This window comes from Charadrius vociferus, unplaced genomic scaffold (assembly GCF_000708025.1).
Source record: "Charadrius vociferus isolate BGI_N301 unplaced genomic scaffold, ASM70802v2 scaffold74, whole genome shotgun sequence".
Taxonomy (NCBI): domain Eukaryota; kingdom Metazoa; phylum Chordata; class Aves; order Charadriiformes; family Charadriidae; genus Charadrius; species Charadrius vociferus.
In genome coordinates, this window is record NW_009647849.1 from 700,963 (window position 1) to 719,770 (window position 18,808).

At 38.2% G+C, this 18,808-nt stretch overlaps 1 protein-coding gene across 1 annotated transcript in view; it reads right to left on the bottom strand.

Moving 5' to 3' along the window:
* Window positions 1-5,826: 5,826 nt before the first annotated feature.
* Window positions 5,827-18,808, bottom strand: part of LOC104284558 (chromosome unknown open reading frame, human C16orf72) — a 48,487-nt gene continuing 35,505 nt past the window's right edge. Inside the window, exons 3-4 of the mRNA XM_009882903.1 lie at window positions 14,505-14,780; window positions 5,827-6,457 (exon numbers count right to left, since the gene is read on the bottom strand). Of these exons, the coding sequence (XP_009881205.1) occupies window positions 6,213-6,457; window positions 14,505-14,780 (521 nt within the window). The 3' untranslated portion in view covers window positions 5,827-6,212. The remainder of the gene's footprint in view (window positions 6,458-14,504; window positions 14,781-18,808) is intronic.

Genomic DNA, 18,808 nt, shown 5'->3' on the forward strand with positions numbered 1-18,808 from the left:
TTTAGGAATGATCGAACCAACCTGAAAACTAACTCTGAAGGAGCTCTTAGGCCTCCTTGTGTTGAAATTATTAAAGACCCCAGTTATTGGGATTTAAATACGCTGAACCCACTTCCCTGGAAAATTTCTACGTGGGAGAGATGAAGTGCCTGTATTTTGGGAAATGCATCTAGGCCTAAGGAAATCTGAATTTTAGCAAGACTACCTCCGAAACTGTTACAGAGCAAGCAGAGGCAGACAAATCAGTTTTTAATAAATCATCTAGGAGTCCAAATGAGTTGCACCACTGCATTGTCACCCGGCAGCACACGTGACTCTGCAGCTATGATATTCAGAGCATCTTCAGCAGTTTTCTACTCTGAAAACTACAATTACTTCATGAAATCCATTTTAGCAGATAAAAACGCACCTTCAGTGATTTATGTTAATGACAAGAGTATCTTCAGGAAGGAAAAAAGCCTGCCTACCATGGGAGCTCACAGATGCTCTTCCACGGGAAGGCATTGAAATGTAGCCATGAAAGAGCAGACTTAACTCTGTGAGCTTTTCCCCAGCAGAAAGGCTGAGAGGTGAAAGTAGTAACACAAATGGTGGTTCCCTCAGTAAGACGAAGAGTTAAGATTATCAGCAGGACATTCAATGCGCGTCTCTAGAAGATGGTCCACCTTAGCTGAGAAGTCCACTCATCTCTAAGCACAATCCATCCATTTCTTTTTGTTGGTGCTTTTAGAGAGAACAGGAAAACAGGTTCTAGAAAAAACTTTCATTGAAGACAGCATTAGTGATCTTCAGCTGTGCTTTATAAAAGAGACAGCACTGTATCACTGTTGCCAACTTGTGGCAAAACTCTCTCCTCAGAGCTTTAAAGTTTTAATTATATTCAAAAAAGCACAGTAGATATTTTTTTAAAAATAGCTACAAGACTGGCCTAAAACATTCCAAAGATGCAAAGATTTTTGTGGCTTAAAAGTGGTCTAAAGATCATTGATTTGCAGAGAGGCGATGCTATAGACAACTGTATGAGATCAAGTAATGACCTCAGTTAAACAGGAGAACAAGCTGGGTATTTTCTCCCCATCTTACTCAGTCTTGCACGCTGCATTTATGTAAAACTCGAGGAATTCACTTCAAAATGAGAAAGCTCAATTCAAACAGTTATCAGTATACAAATATGTATTAATAAAGGAACAAACGCTAACCTTTGGACCTTCCAGCATTGACCATATCCTACAGAGGTACACACAGCTGGAAGTGACCCTACCGAAACCCCAGCAGAAACTCAGAACAGGATTCTTAGTATATCTAGCTTAAATGCAAACATTTTGTATCCTCTGCATTGATGCTTTGTGAAAAGGACACTAGATGCACAAAATACCAGACGAATTCTTGTGGCTTTAGTTTCAGAGCTGTCAGAAACTCACGATGCTTCTCCAAAGAAACAAGACTGTGTTACATCACAATGACACAACTGAGGACCCCAGTATTTCCTTTCACACACACCTTGCTGTTCTGTGACATCCAGAACCAACTTCACCCTCACAGCTAAAACTAAGTTGATAAAAAAATGGTGAAATATTACCAGGCATGTTTAAGAGTGGCCCTCAATGCTTCAATACAAATTGATCAGTAGCTCTTGTACTGAAATTCAAGATTTTCTACAAACCATAGTGTATGCTCAACAGGCTTGTCGTGGATTCCAACAAGGTCACATTCTCATGCACTCCCCCGCCACATCCCATCTTGGCCAACGAAAATGTAGCTCTACATACAGTCCCAGTGTTCAAGAGACCCTGACAGCTGCCGTAACAGTGACACCAGCAGCACTGCTCAATGTCACATCGGAAACACTGGAATCTCATAACCCACTGAGAACATTTACCTTCCCAGTCTTGAGAGACACAGAGCTAGGTGATGCTTCTGTACTACACAGAAGCGAATTTGGTTGGTTTATTCACTACTAAACTTGTGAGCTTGAGACACATTTAGTTTTCCTTTTGAGATGGTCTGAGAGGGGCCCCATGAGAGAATGGAAGCAAACAGCACCAGTGATACTGCAGAGCCCATCAGAAGCTCTCAGAGAGAAGTCCACCAGCCTCAAACTATCCACAGGAGTGACACAGGCAGACAAGGAAAGCTCCAGAGACGGGCACAATTACTGCCAAGCACCAGCACCTTCCTCATTACCTTCAGCAGCCAGAGGCTCTGGAATGAGCGAGCCACAGAGCCTTGTGGCCATCCCAGACACCCACACTGGCCCCACCTGGTGCAGGGAACTCAGTGGAACAAGTCAGGTGTGCATTCCTTGTTTCTGCCAAAATACTACTAGCCCCAGGCTAACATTTCAGAGGCACTGGCTTTTCAGAAGTCATTTAAGAATACTTCCCAAATCCCCAATGGAACATTTCACTGGCTAGAAGTAAAAAAAAAAGAAAAATGTTAACATTTAATTAAAGACACTTTTAACTTAAAAGTTCCTGTGAAATAAAGCTTTCCTTCATAAAGAATTTCAGAGACCTGCTGATACAGCCAGTGGAGAACAGTTTGCAAGTTTAACAACTCCCACATAAAGTAGGAAGAGATGCTAAATAAAGCACCTAATTTCACCTAAGTCCAAAGATTCTTTTGCAAGAGACTGTAAAGCTCTACTATTCAAGTGAATACCACTTACCTTCCTAAACTGTGCCACTTAGAACCTCTTTAAGACACTTTTTGTAAGTATTAGTGATGTTAAACTCTGCAGAACATCTTGTAAAAACATAAGAGTGCACCCGAATTCTTAGTATCTTCATTAGCCCACAAAAGACCGAAAGGAAAGCCTCTGAAGTGTAGCTAGACTGAACAGCTACCATCAAATTGCATTCCTAAAGAAAAATTCTACTCTGCAGAGCCAAATAAGCCTGTCAACCAGCATTAATCACAGCTTGGTTTGGGTTTCCCGTTTTTCTGTTTTCCTGGTTTGGGTTGACTGTATTATTCAGAAACTTAAAGAACTACAAGGCAGCCTGATTAGTTGTTTTTTTTTTTTTATTAGGTTTATTATGACTTAGAGTTTCTATTACTCCAGCTGGGTAAACCACATTTGAGTAAGTTTAACTGCAGGACTTCAGTTTCAGCCAAAATCATTTTTGCATTACTTTATTGTAATATAGATTTAAATTTAACATTTAAAACTTACTTCATTAATAAGCAAGCCAAGCTCAGTAGCTTCAGTGCAGGATGTACTTTATGTAACTTGCCGCACATTCATGTTAGATTTGATGTACATGGAGAAGAGACCGGTCAACTATACGATTCATAGGAGAAAGCAAAAGTAAGCACCATTTTTACTAAACTAAACAGTTCTCAATTCAGTGTTTCTTACAGAAAAATCAACTCACTTCTGGCTCCAGGAGCTACAGTTCGGATAATAGCTGAAAGCTATTTCCAGAACGTCAATTTTCTACACTGGCACAAGAAATAAGTCTTCAAAGCAACAGGTACCAGACTTTTATTTTTTTTTTTTAAGAGACAACCTGTTCTCCGTGTGTTTACCAGGTGAATACATGCATTTTTGATCATTCTGGCAGAGGTTAACAAAGAGCAAACAACAGTTGGGGCTAAACAAAAAACAATCAAAAAGTTGCCAAATATTTAAGGTACAAGCAAAAAAACAGTAATGCAACCAGTTTAATATCTAAGCCTGCTTTCTTTCAAAGAAAAATGGCACAAATTAAATAAAAAGCCAGACAAATTTAGTTTTAGATGGTAGTAGACTGAATTAATGCTTCAAAGCATTAACAGGATTTATTTCACTGCGAAGAAAGGGAGAAGTAATTTGAACAGGCTCCGTTTATTTGGGCTAGACCAGAAGCACTGTTACAGTTCAGTCCGTATATGCAGAACTGATACCAATACGATGTTACCTTTACCACATGTAATAGTAAAGTGTGTTAGAAGTTGCAGAGCATAAGCATCTTAGTCTTACAAGCCAGTTAATGAATAAACAGAAGAGCTGAAGAATGGTTCTCACACATGTCCTTTCTGCTCAGGACTCCAGATTTTTCCTTTAGAACAGAAAAATCCCACTGCCAACAGCCTAATAAATACTAACAGATATATTTAGATACCATCTTCAAAATCTTTGTTGAAAATGCAGTCTCCAAATGAAAACTAGCTTTATGCAATATTAATATTTTACATAAAATAAGTCTTATGAATCGTAGTTAATAGCAGTAACTGAAATTAACGTATACTGAGTCTTCAGGTGATGTGCAAGTTCAGCTATGTAACACAGGTGGGGGTTTTGAACAGTTCTTACCATCTTGCTTTGGACAGTTCTTACGCTTGTCCCATAAACTACAGAACCTCTAGCTACAGTACTGTGCAACTGTTGACATCTTCAAGAGCTCTTAAAGAAATTTGATGGAAGCACCACAAAGCAAGGAAATGACGCTTAGTAGCGAGTCTTGAAATCTGAGAATTTCACACATCACTGCTGTCTTGCCTTGACTACAGAACACCAATGAGAGGACACCAGGGTAAAAGGGAGCAAAACTCCAGTGAAGTCTGCTTTGAACAGGGAAGATAATACAAAACAGATCTGACTCTACAAGCACGTAAGCAAAAGTCTTGAAGAGCTGTGTGTATTAACATGGAGCTCAAGGTGCCTTAACTTAGCAAGAACATCACAATTTAATTATTGTGATTCCAGCATAGCTGCATTTCATCCAGGAATCAGCCTACGCTTCCAGTTAAAGCATGCATACCACCTCACTAAACACCTCTTCCCAACTTGCAGGTTTGGAACTCTTAATTTTCTTATTCCTCCTGTATTATCCCTTTCCTAGGCAGAGATTTAGAGGCTCTAAAAGCCAGAGCTCTCCACCAAAGACTTGCTGCATCTACGTGTAAAAATAGTTAGGACACTCTTTGAGACTGACACATATCCTTCCCCATTCAGAAATGGATTTGCAGCAGATCAGTCTTGATCTCTAGTTTAGTTTTAGATTATGCTTAAGTTATGGCAGCCAGAGTTCAATCCTATGAATGTAAGCTCAACACAAAAAGAAAGCCATTTATCCTTTTTAATTCATCCTTACGGCATGTTTATCCAGAGCTTTATAATCAACTTCCAGTTTTAAATTATTTTCTTAGCACTTCATAGAACCTGCATGTCACTCCCTCCTGAAGGAGGGCGCATCACACAGAATCTCTTGTTTAAGTTAGTCCAAGTTTCCACATGTGACCAGAAGTCTTACTTGTTAGAACACACCCCTTTTCCAACTATTCCCCCTCATTCCCTCTCCTCCCACCCCTCCCCAGCAATGGGCAATTACTTCACAAGAAATGCAAAATGGGATATGGGCATACACAAAACCTACCCTTCACTAATACTGAACAGAAAAGCCTATTTTCCAATTACAGGACATCTTTCTCTAAATTTAGGTCAGCACTGGTGCAGTCTGCACTGTGTATGATTACCACAAGGATAATACCAATAAGTACATATATTTTCTCAAACCAATTTAAAAGCCTATGAAGTTAATCGGGGAAAAGTTTAATATTGCTACTTCAGAGCACTAAAACACACAAAGTGAATCCAATAAAGATCCTTGTATTGATTCAATATTAAGTATTAATTGCATGACCATCATAGCACCTCTTTACATTATCACACAATCACCAGAATTATCAACTGCTTTTAAAACTAAAAAGGGTACAGTCCAATATTTATAACTTGCACACTGTTACTATATAGAAACTAGGTGCATGGTACAGTGCTGCAAAAATGGAAGCCTGCAGTTTTGACAAAGATGCCAAGTCATGTTGTAGACAATTTCAGTCAAACTGGCAATACTGTTTAAGCAAATACTCAACACAGCAGGAAATAAAGGACAAAAAAAAAGCATTCTATAACCAAATAAACATCTGAAATTTCCTTTCCCTTTAAGAATACAAGTAAGGTCACTTTTAGCCTTGGAACGGATACATGTTTGCCTATGATGATCTTGCTAACTACTACACAATATCTGATGTCCTCTGCTAAGAATATAGTTTAAGAAAGCCGCAGTTACAAGAGGCATCTAATGTAATATCTAAAATTTCCTTTATGGCAATTATTGAATTTGTCTTAAACAGTGAATATGGAAAGATGGCCTCACGTTTCCTTTTCAATAGTACTCTGAGGATCAAGTGGCTTTCAAGCAGCATGGTGGGTTTGAAATTTTTGCAGTTTAGATCATTCTGTTGCGTTTATGAGTTGGTGAGTCTGTAATGACATCGCCACACTGGGCTGAGGTACGCTTTCTAGTTCCACCATTGTCCAAGTGGAGTGCCATTTCTTCTGATATGAAAGTGTTCAAATCAACATCATGGAGTCCATTTCTCCTTCGACTAGCATTGGAGCCACTGCTCACGTGAGTGGGCGAGCCTGGGGTACTTGAGCGAACACTTATACTAGCCATTGCACCACTAAGACCTAGGGGAAAAAAAGAAAGAGTATTTAGGTCAAACAGTAAAGAAAGTAAGTTTCCCATGTGTGGCAGAGGGATGACATTTATGACTTCAGGTGAGACATCAAAAGGCACTTCATCCTATCATTTGTACCACACTTGTTAGAAGTCCAGACCACACCTTCCCAGCTTTTGTATGCAAGAATATAGCAATTAGTAGAACTGCTTTTTATGACATTAAAAGTTGAGTTTATACACCAGGCTGTAACAGCACACTACAGCAAGTGTTATCTCCATAAGCATGACATGCTATGGAAGATATGTGTACATACTCAAGAGCAGACTATTTCAGTATAAAGGCTTCGCACTAGACCAATAGTTACAGAGAAGGAAAATTCCCTACTAAGGACTTCCCAGGTTGACCTGCCTTGGTCTTGTTTCAAACACCACCACCCTGCCTCCCTTCCACTCCCTCACTCACTGGAGTTCTAAAGAAAACTGCAGTATGACAGCAGATCTCCAGCAGTTGTATACCACAACTAGTTTTTAAATAACAGCTTCATTTGATTGCTGCTGCTATTAGTCAACACATTAGTATTATCAGAATTCACAAGAGCACTTAAAAATAACAAATAAGCCAAGCAAGACCATATAACCACCCCCCAAAATTTGCTATTGATAGATCTGATCTAAAACACTGTCATAGGTACCCCGCAATTACTTTGTGTTCAGGTTATTAATAAAATGTTTCATTAAAACAGAAGTTTTTCTTGTAGAAACAAGAACATAAGAGAATCATGAGCTTCATACTAATGTAAGCTCTTTTCAGAAATGTTACTATTACAACCTTGCAAAAGCAGGACATTCCAGAACATAAGTTTAGCAAGGGCTAGTACATGAAAGACTAGCAATTCTTCTCAATTTGGAATTCAGGCTGTAATTCTAGATAAACAGGAGCTCAGAGATAAGAAAAACATCTTTGCTATCACAACTACTTAAAAATCTGAGAATTATTAGGAAAGTATAAACATCTCTTGGCCTTAGAAATACAGGCAGGAAAATGAAGAACAGCGGAGAGATCTACATCTGTGTATTCTTCTAGCAATAAGAAGCAGCAAATGTTAACCTGTCCAGGAAGATTTCTGTCTCAACTTCCAAAATCTTAAGCTTCTTCCACTCAAATACTGTACACCTTTATCCAGCCATCATACACCTTTGTGTGCACAAGGCCATTTAATACACATCTTCCTATATGGTCAAGTATGCAGCCAGAGATCACATGCTGGCAAATAAAGCCTAACAAAACCCTGTCTATCAGCTGCTGAGAGGCCAAATCACTAACTTCAGAGGCTCTGTGAAGACTGCTAGAGCTACTAGATCAGTAGAAGATAAACTCTAAAGCCATCTGCAGCAATGGCAGGTTGATATACAAGTCAGGGTAGAAGAGGCCAACCAATTCCACTCTACTGCACATTACCATTGAAGGAGCACTTAAAGCTTAGGTCTTCTACCAGCACAGGATACACTTTTACAGATTGAGCACTATGCACAGCCACTGATCATTTGATGCTTTCTTAGAGCTTTTACTTACAGCTCAAAGTGGTATACCAACACAACTCAGAAGCAGGGTCTGAAGTCCACAGGAACCCTGCAGGTTTTATTAACATTAAAGTCATCTTTCATTCACAATGGCAGAAAGTATTTAAAGAGCAGAAGCTGTTTTAGTGAAAAGGTAATTCAGAAACAAGGTTTGTTCCAGTACTCCCAGGATTAAGGTCAAGCTTAAACTCAAAACATTATGAAGAGGCTCCTATACACCTACCAAAAAAAGTAAAGCAGCCCATTGGATGACACAGATGTACAAGCAAAAAGCCAATTCAAATACCATAACTTGGATAAACCACCAAGGTGCAAAATTTGGGCAAGTAACAAATCACTTCACAATTCAAAGATAGCAGCAAGTTTAATTTCAATTGGCATGACATACATTAGGAAAAAAATCACATTAATTCATCCTGTACATTTAGATCTGAAAAAATCAGACAGTGCACAGAAGGCAACATTGCTTCAAATCCAAATTGATTGCAGAGATTCCCCCCCACATAACTATGCCACGCAAAACTGCTCTGAACACAGAAGTTCAGTGTTGTTACTTCCACTGAGCCAACAATTTACACTACTTCAGTCATACATTCTTAAATTATACAACTCAAATGACCAAAATACTAATTCAGTTTTATCATGACACCATTATGTCCAGTGCCCAAGTGAGGAGAGAAAAAATTGTATAAACCCCAAAGCTGACCTGTAATGTGAGGATACATATTTTTTGCACCACTCCAGAACTTTGTTTTGAAATAGCACCTTTTCAAGCAACAAGCGCTTTTTAAAACAGTAGATACAAAAGTCAGAAAGGATGCATCTGTATTCTAAAACAGACTGCCAAGGTTTGCAAGCAATGCCTCAAGCAGGCATTGACTTTCCAATATTTAGGTAATCCTGAATCACTGTACCTTTAAATACACAAACCACCTTCAAGAGAATTAAAATCTTCAATCAAACCTGACCTCAGAGGGAAGAGAGTAGTTTTGAATTAATATCCACAAAGATAGGAGTACAAGGATTTTGCAGCACAACATGGACTTCTAGTTGCAGTTTAATCTTGCATCTCAAAGGTATTTAATACTGAAACAGCGAGTAACAGACACTACTGAGTATGCTAACAGACTGAGTGACTATTTGGTATCAGTTACTGGCAGTTAACCATATTACATAGCACTATACATCAATCCAAGAGAGCAGAACTGTCAAACGAAACATTTAGATCGCTGTTTAGGACTAGGTAGTCAAGCTAACATGGGAGAAGCAGAATGAAAATTCAAGGCACACACTGAAATATCAAGTTGCCATTTCATGGAAGCAGTGTCTTTGAAGACAATCAGCAATGCAATTGAAAAGATCTATTTTTTTTGTTGTTGTTGTTGACAGAGAAAGCATCTTTCAGGAGCTGTGATCCACAGCTCATTTGTTTCTTGGAAAGTTGTTATAATGCAAAGAGGAAATATCAGAAAACCCATTTACTGTGTATTATTCTGAGTTTAAGTTTTCAGTGGACTCAGACCTCTCCCCAAAGCATTTAACCATTCAAAGTAGTACAGCAAGCAATAATAGATACTGGGAAGTAGTAAGACAACATGACTGCTAGCAACACCATTTCACAGCCTCACATTTCTACATTGTGACTACCGTGACCTAATCACAGGCACATTGGTTTTGACCAAACGACAGGATAAAGATTCAAACTGCTACTAAATTGTCTCTACTTCTTTCATGATCTCATGATGACCCCCCCGAAGATTCCCACTGCTTTCTACAAGAGAAATTTCCTTTTTTACAGGAGACCTTTAAGAACATATGGCTCTTTCCCCCTTTTTAAACTTGAAAGGATTGAAGTGGAGAGCATATCTGAAATATCTTGCAGTACTTACTACATTCTCAGTAGCGACATATCTTTCAGTCAAGTCATACACAATACAGTGGTTCACAGCCAGTAATTTCACAAAAAACTGCTTTTAACTGAAGCTATATTCTAAAGCATTTATTATAGTACTATCAGGAAAAGCTGCAGTATAGAAGAAATTGTGACCAATGCTAGCTAATTTATTATTAAGTATTCACCAAAATACCAAGTGATTAGAATGCTTGGCTAGAAGTCTGGTTTATGGAGTATGAAATATTTAAAACTATCAACTCAAAATTAGTTTATCAATACTGGCCTAACAAACTGAAAACGCTGTTTTATCTGCAATATAACCACATCCATAATGAATATGAGTTATTCAGGTCACTACCACAGCATATTATACTGGGTAACTACTGTTCAGTATAGTAATAGCATTAACTATTGTTTTCCAGAAGTTTTAATCAGGAAGTATCAAAAAGAACATTCATGCTTAAATAAGTGTGACTAAAGCAGGAATTAGTTAATAACCCCAGATAAATACAAAATGGCATGCAGTTAGATCCTTGTCACTCCTCTGTGTCATACTCACCCTTTCACAGTACTGCTCAAAGAGCAAATTTTAGCAGTACATACCAAAAGACAATTCTATGATAGCTATATATACACAACCTTCAAGCTAAACTCTTTCAAACTAACCTGAACTCTGCTCTCCCATCTCCTCTTCTACTAATTGCTGCTTCTTCACTCTGCTAACAAGTGCTGACATTGTATATTACAGTTTAATATTCTGAGATGAAAATAAGAAGGCCTAATGGAAATTCAGGCTCTTCAAGGGGTCCAAGCCACACATTTCTACAGTTCTTTTGCTCCTTAGTTTTAATGTTGATGTATATCACTAACACTCCCCCACTGCAGTGTTCCCCATTCACATCACTTTTAGTTAAAAGTGCTCAACTCTAATGCGTTTTAGCATTGCCTTCCCATGCTTGCTTCTTCACCCGCCTCAAATGACAATATTTTCTCCTCTTATGTTAGCAGAATGGTTTGTAAAGCAAGGAGCACATCCCACATTAAAAGCATCATTTCAAATATGGACCGGGCACAGCCACGAGCACTGCAAGACCTAGTATGATAGCTACAAGGAAGCAGAAAGTGACCTGGAACTTGTCAGCTTTTGGGAACTTTATAACTATTAGCCCAGTTTAATGTAATTCTGTCATCTGAAACTCTTCTCTTAGAGAACTGGATATGGCAATAGGCATCCAGAAAGATGAAGATACATCCATACCTATGCTAAATGCAATGTCATTTTAGAGTCTGGTGGAAGTTAAAAATCCAACTCTATATTTGAAATGTTGAACAATAAAGGTATTTATCTTCTATCACATCTGAAAACACTAAGCTTTGTCAGATGCACAGTTCTTGAAGTTTCAGAAAAATCCACTTGAATTTCAGAGTAAAATAGCATACATTAACCTTGAGCTAACTAACCAGCTTTTCTTGAAGGCTTTAGTTTCTTTTCAGGTATTCACAGTTCAAGTTTCCAGCCATGTTCAACTTCAAAAATTGCCCATCAGCACATTAATAATGAAGAGCTGATACTAAGGGCAAAGATTTTTTTTTTATTTACCAGAGTTTAACTCTCTCAAAAGGTTATTTAGTTTTAAAAACTCATTCTCAAGTACCCTTAAGTTACACTAAAGACTTCAGTAATAGCTCCACAGTGTTTATGTCAGAGTTAAAAAAGGGTAGATCACATACACCTTAAACATTCTTGTGTCAGTATAGTTGGTTGGGGTTTTTTGTCAGTCATTTTGCTTTTAGCTACTGCAACAAGTTTTTCTCTACTGCTCTGCTTTCAAGACAAGTTTCCTTACAGCACAGAGACTACTTACCGATAACTAATATCGCAAGAATAAATTTTGGGTTCAAAATCCCTAGCTTTTGCCAAGAAAACTGTTAACTACCTTGCAGAGCTATAACATAGGTCAGATATACCAAGGTTTGAAATAGAAGAGGCAAGGTTAAAAATCCAGATTTTAACAGATTTCTCTTGAGATGCAGCATATAGTTTTAAGATTGTAGAGAAGAGTGTCTTTAGGTATCAGTAATGTTTTAGTCTAGGGCACACACCTTGTTTGATGTTCCAGGAAATATTTTGTTATTAGCTACTACTGTTACCACAGCTTCTGTCAATGTTTTCAGATCTGATCACGAAGCACTTAAAGGGCATGTGATCAAAATACAGGTTATTTCCCCCATCAAAGAGCAACATCAACAAGTTACAGGACCATGGTCTTTAGACATATGAGTAGCTATTTCTGAGAAGTCAATAAATCAGCTCAACTGCAACAGAACTTTATTTGGTGTCATAATAGGACAGATTCGTACCTATCCCTGCTTCACAAAAAGAGACCTTGCTAAAACTCGTTGCTCTAAGCAATACCCATCAAATCTAATTCAGCCCATCCATGTCACCAATAGACAATTGCTCCATTTCCACAGGAAGCCTACCAGCACAAAACAAAGCCTCACTCCTTTACATGCAAAAATTCCCCTTAAAGCTGTAGTTCTCAGCACTTGCTGAGACCGCTACTCACTATCATCAGGTTTTTTTAAGTTTCTTCATGATACCTAGAAGGAGCAAATCACTTTTAAACAGCCTGCCAAAAATGAAAATAATTAGCCATACAAAGGACATTAAATTACACACACCTGAAGATCCTACAGTGTTCAAAATCAAAGTTCTGAGAAGCCCCATGGTAAATAGGAAAGTAGTTTGGGAGATGGTTTAATCATAACTTCCATAAAGTTAAAGATGAGGGGAGAAGCTGAAGGAATACAGACATTGTAGGCAATAACCTAAAAACAGTTATGAGGCCAAATACAAGCCTAGTCACTAAAGGATTAGCACAAAAGCATTTGTGTCAGAGACCAGATTGAAACCGATATCAGGAGAACCTAATCCCGAAGGTGACTGACATGTAATCTTGTCAGCCAGCTGATGAAGAGAAGGAGTGCATTTCTAGTCCCGTCAGTGTCTGTACAGAGCAGGGAACTTACTACAGTCCTCCTAACTATTTAAGTTATGAAATACAAAAAAACTTTCTACTTCATGGTTCAGATTCCCATGCTATGGAGAAGTGACTCCCATAAACCACCTCTATACAAAGCGGATGCTAAGAAACAATACAAGGACATGACAGTAGTCATGTTACCAACAAAAATGCCTTCGATTTTACTCCGCTTGAGTTCACCGTGCTGAAGGGAGTCTACCCAGTTTACTCTCACCAGAGGGGAAGCCTTTATAGTTAAAGCCAACTGCACACAGGATTCAACTAGTTTCAGAAAACAAGATTTAAGAGAATATTTATCACATCATTATCAGGTGAGAGCCAGCTTCTGCAGTTCTCCTCATGAAGTTAGCTTCACCTACTGAATAAGCAATACTGGTGCACAGAAATCTCTAGCCAGCTTCCAATGAGAAGGAAAACTGCCAAAAACTACGTGACTGGGTGGAAGCATGCTTGATTTAAATGGCAACAGAGCAGCAAACAATACCAGAATTAGGCTGTCACCTAGACAGTAACAGCATCTGGCTTATGTATCTTGAAAAAAAACACCACAGCATAGCAGAAGCAAACACTGCTTTTTCAGGAACCCAGTCATCTAATTAACTCATTAATTCCAACCCCCACTGAGAATACTGAGGCAGTAAAAATTTTCTAAGTTTCACAGGTTGTACTTCTAGACAGCTTGATTTTTTTACTTTTGGAATGGTCTACTGTTTATACCTCAAGATATTTGCTACACTTTAGAATTTTATAAGGCATTAAAGCCCCAAGTAAACTGCTTCATTTCACCTCATTTAAAACACATTTTTCTTTATCACTTGCTAGGTAACAGCCCAATGCAGAACAAGCCACTGAATATTCATATCTCAAAAGGAGAAAAGAGACACCGTCAACATTGTTGGTGTGGGCAAGGAATGCAATTCAGTACGACACTTGGAAGACTTTTAAGACTTAAACTGAACTAGAAGTTCTGAACAGGACTCAATTATTGCAGTGATATGCAAGCAAAGTACCATTTCCAGGACACTTTACGTAAAACACTAAACCTTATTATCCGCTGCATAACAAGGGTACTAGAGTGAGGTAAGGTGCCCCAGACAGACTTCAGATGAATTCTCTCCCTAACCCTGCAAAAATTTGCTAGTTATTTGCTACTAGTCAAATCTCAATATTTAACTAGTTGCTAGCATAGTAATTACCATTTTCCAAGAATTGTTTACTTTTAACACTGATTGGTATGAATGCCAAGTCTCTTCATGCTTCAAAAAACCCTACCAGAAGTTGACACTTAAGTTACATTCACAGCTGCAGAATATTACAGATAAAGCTCTTAATACAGTATGTTTTTCTGATTCAAAATATTTGACTACGCAGCTTTTTAGTAGCTGCAAGAACTTCCTTAGAGAATGAAGGAGATGCCTTCAGCTGGAACATCAGGTACATGACATTATGACACCAACAACTGCCAAGAGCCAGACATGCTTTAAGAACCCCCACCCAATTTTAACCAAGTAGTATTGAAAAAATTACAGTTACCATGCAGAGCTATGGCTTCACGGAAGGGTTGCAAATCAGTCTCTACAGATGAGTTAGTTTCTGTTGAAGTAGCTCGGCTAGGGGATACTACAGTCAGTCTTGGGGGAGCTCTAGAATTCCTTGGAGGAGGAACTTTTCCACATAGGAAGCTGATCAAGTCTTCTCTACGAATAGTTCTTCTGCGTTTTTTAACCCAAGCTAACACATCCTTATTCCGACGCTGATAGCCAATTTGAATTCCTACATCAAAGCTTCGCTGATGGGCATCCACACTTTCTGCAAGAAGACAAAAAAATTTCCTTAGTAGTGTTACAAATAGAGCAACATACAGCACAGCACACCACTGATACAGCTTCTAGTCAACCATGGGAAAGAAGAATATCTTCTACAGGTTACTGTAATGCAGTATCAAGTTAGTTGTAACAGATTAGATAGCACTGAAGATAAGTCCTAGTAAACCTAAAGAGAATATTAGCTAAAAAGTTCCTTCCCCTTTACAAGTCAAAAAGTAAATAGCAACTCAAGCACCACCTAAATAACACTTATATACTTCAGGTCAACACTATAGCACTGTTACAAAACCATATTGTATTAACATTAAAAACACTGAGCTTGTCAGTCGGAGGAAGGTACTTAAATAAAACACTCTTACAGAGCATCAGTACAGTTCAGAAAACCCACAAAAGCAAAAAGAGTAACTGCTTTTCTTGATTCTGATAGGTAAGGAATTTTCAGAAGAGTCAAATTTCTTTAGTCCCTCTAGTTTCATCTGAATTTCGATTGCAGGAAACCTTAGTTTTGAAACTTGTTTGAACACAAGTGTCCCTAATGCCTTTCAATTAGGCAACACACCATTTACAAAGAAAGTTTTTAAAAATTTCCTTCCCCATTTAAGATCCCATTGCAAATTTGGTATACAAAAGCTGTAAACACATACTATTTGCAATTACACCTATTACAAAAAGCAATTTCATTTTCCATGGATATAGTTGGTCACCTGTGCACACCAGTTATAACTGTGCCCCTAAGAAACTCTTAAAGGTCTTGTATTACATTGCTTTCAAATTTCAGCAGTTTGAGTAACAGAACAGTTTCAGAACAGCAACAGGTGGGACAAACCATATTTTTATACAATTATGCTCATCTTGTTTGTCAGTTTTACTATCACAGCTTTGGCAACAGCTATTTCAGTTTTATGAAAATTACTGCCATGTTAGCTCTTGCTCTATTAAAAGACAACATATCCACATCAATTTTATTTACTTGATTTTCATAGATTTTTTTTTAAATCTGGCAGAGATGATTAAAACAGCTTTTTATATTCTTGCTTTACTAATGAAGTCCAACATAAGAGCCATTTGCCCAGAACAATGTTAAGAGATTTATTTAAGAACAGCTGCTCAAGATATTGGTTTACAGGTAAACTGTGACATATACATGTAATCTAGTTTTCTTGCACTCAAAAAAAACCCAAAAATAATCACCATTAAATACTATTCTTACACTTATATTCTAAGGCACCACTACATGGTCCGCAAAACACAGCACTAAAATCTACACTATCAAAGAGCAGCACTTATAACACCACCTACCAAAAAAAAGAAACATCTCAAATTGATCATAGCTAAATGTTGGGGGTTTTAGAGTACAAGCTATCCAGGAATATATAGTGTACACTTAACATGTTACTTTTATGCAAAGAGTGTTTTACTTGTGCTGCTTTGTAATCAAAAGGTAGAAGATTTACAAATGCTAATTCCTACAAAAGCAACGGCAACATGACAGATTATTCCTCCAGCCATTTTATACTCCACAGCAACTAAGGCACCATCCAATGCACTCACTAGTAAAAGCTTTGGGGCTAATTTGGAAACTGACAATATTCCTTTAATCACTTCCTGAAATACCATGAGAAAGTCCTTCTGAGAGGTGAGGAGCTCAGCTTTAGGTCAAGAACTTGTTTTCCTCGGATACAAAAATGCTTTACAAAGGACTAACTACAAACTAGTTAATAATGTCAAACACACTGAGTGCAGATGTAGCCTAGTCAAATTTCAAGCATCATAGCCATAAAAATCTAATCTTTCCCAGGGTAAAAGCTACAACTACTTTGTTTACAAAGTTAAGCTGGCAAAACACAAGCAGTCAAGTTGCCTACATTCTGAAATTGCTAAGTCAAAACTAACATTACCTTTCAGCTTTTTTTTTTAATAAAAATAAGGTAAATTGTAGCCTCACAAGTCTTATTCTAATATATGCCTAAAACTTTCTACAGTGGCCTTAAGTTCTAAGTCCTACATTACAAGCCATGCCTTCACTTCTTCAGTGCAATCCAGAAGATCATCTTTAAGTCAGACCTCTATCACCAGCACCAATCAGAAACTCGTGATCCAAGACCTTCACAGTGTGGTGTGATATTAAACTTCTAATCTATTTTCAGAAAAAGTGCTGACATTCAAGACATCATGGCATTCTCTTTATGCAGCTCTAGTTAAAAGAATTTTGATGGCTCAAAATTCCAAACATTAGAAACCAGCTGACAGGGCAAGAGGCAGTTTATGTTGTTCAGTTTACCACACCAAGTACTTCTCCAGTGTTTTGACAGAGATCTCCAAAACACAAACATTACTGAGTATGTGAGAAACACAAGATTTTTAGGGAGCCATGTTCATCACTAAGGAAGGCAAATTCACATTAAGAGACTCCAACATGCCTGGTGGCTCTCCCTGTGTTCTCAACAGATTTCTACCCACTTGGGAGTTAATTTAAAATTTGAAGATGGTAGTTCTGAGTAACTGAGGTTCTTCAGCACTTCTTAAAGATCTGTTTTAAGGAAGGATTTGTTTCAGATGCTGCTTTTTGAAGTATTACATTACACCTGACTAAAAGCAGCTTCCTACTTCAACTCTAGCTTCCATGATCACCACCACACATACTCTATCTGTTAATAACATCACTGCAGAAAAATAGGGCTTGTTTTGCCTGTAGCACAAGTAATCAAATGATTTAACCAAAAATAAACAGCCCAAGTTCTCATAGTACAGATGCTGTCAGGGAGAGCAATGCCATTTGTAAAAAAATACTACAGTTATTCTAGATAATTTATTAACACTACCTGCTGCTACTCCAGCACCATGTTCTAGTGACCCACTCCCTCAGGCCAACACCTGCACTGTCATGGGATGTGCTGCCCCTTTATATGAACTATGACAAATACACAACATCTAAATGCACTTTCTGCAAGAGTCAGGTCTCCAGCAGTGCTGCTTATGCAACTACATTTCCCCCTGGCTCTGTCCACATCTGTGAGAAACCTGATTAGCCATCACAAACACATTACTAAGTTCAAGTGCTTAAAGAAAATCCAAAACAGGAAAACTGGAGACAAGTGAAAGAGCTATAGATAACACTGCATAGACCAAGAAAAAACACACATTCCACAACTAGAAGTCAAACTACAAGTAAGAAAATCAACAATTTGGAACTTTATATAAAGTTTTCCTTCCCAGTAATGGGAGACAGTAACAATGGGAATCAGTGTGCCAATTTAAGCCTCCACTAATATAGATATCATTTTTGTACAATCTTTTAAGCAAACTAGAAACCACTGAATGATTCTTCTGCAGACAAGAATTCTTGTGACCACCCAAAGAACAGTAGACTTCAGAAACACATCCTGACAGATAAACACACAGTAAAACAGCACAAAAGCACAGCCACATGCACAGTGCACTCCTACAGTTTTGGCTAACACTGCTTGCATACAGCTACCCTGGACACAGTCCTAACTATATTCTAGGGCTTAAAATGAACTGGGAGACTTAAGAAGCCTCACTGTCACATGATAAAAACTTTTTGTCACCCAACATCTATGCAGAATTTTACAAACACTAAACCCAACCTATGCCTCACCACAAATGTACATGTTATACTGATATCGCAACACTTAATACACCATGAAATATACAAAATGCAGAAAATGTAAGTACTCTTTGAAAAGCTATTGCACTCTTCCCTTGAATTCATGAGAGCGAGTTACACATTAGAAACATCCTTTTTCAAGGGTCTCAAAATAAAACAGTTTTTAAGGTATTAGTCACCAATGTGAGGCAACAGAAAAGATTCAGCTATCGTCAGCTAAAGTGGCCCAGGGAAAACTTGCAAGATTCAGGAAGCAGTCTCAGGTTAGATTTTATCAGGGTGAATAAGAGACATTACCAGGCCCTGCTTATGAGTAAGCCGGGGCAGGAGGCAGAGCAGGGCCCGGCTGGGCAGGGAGGGCTGCCGGGGCAGCGGGGGGGGGG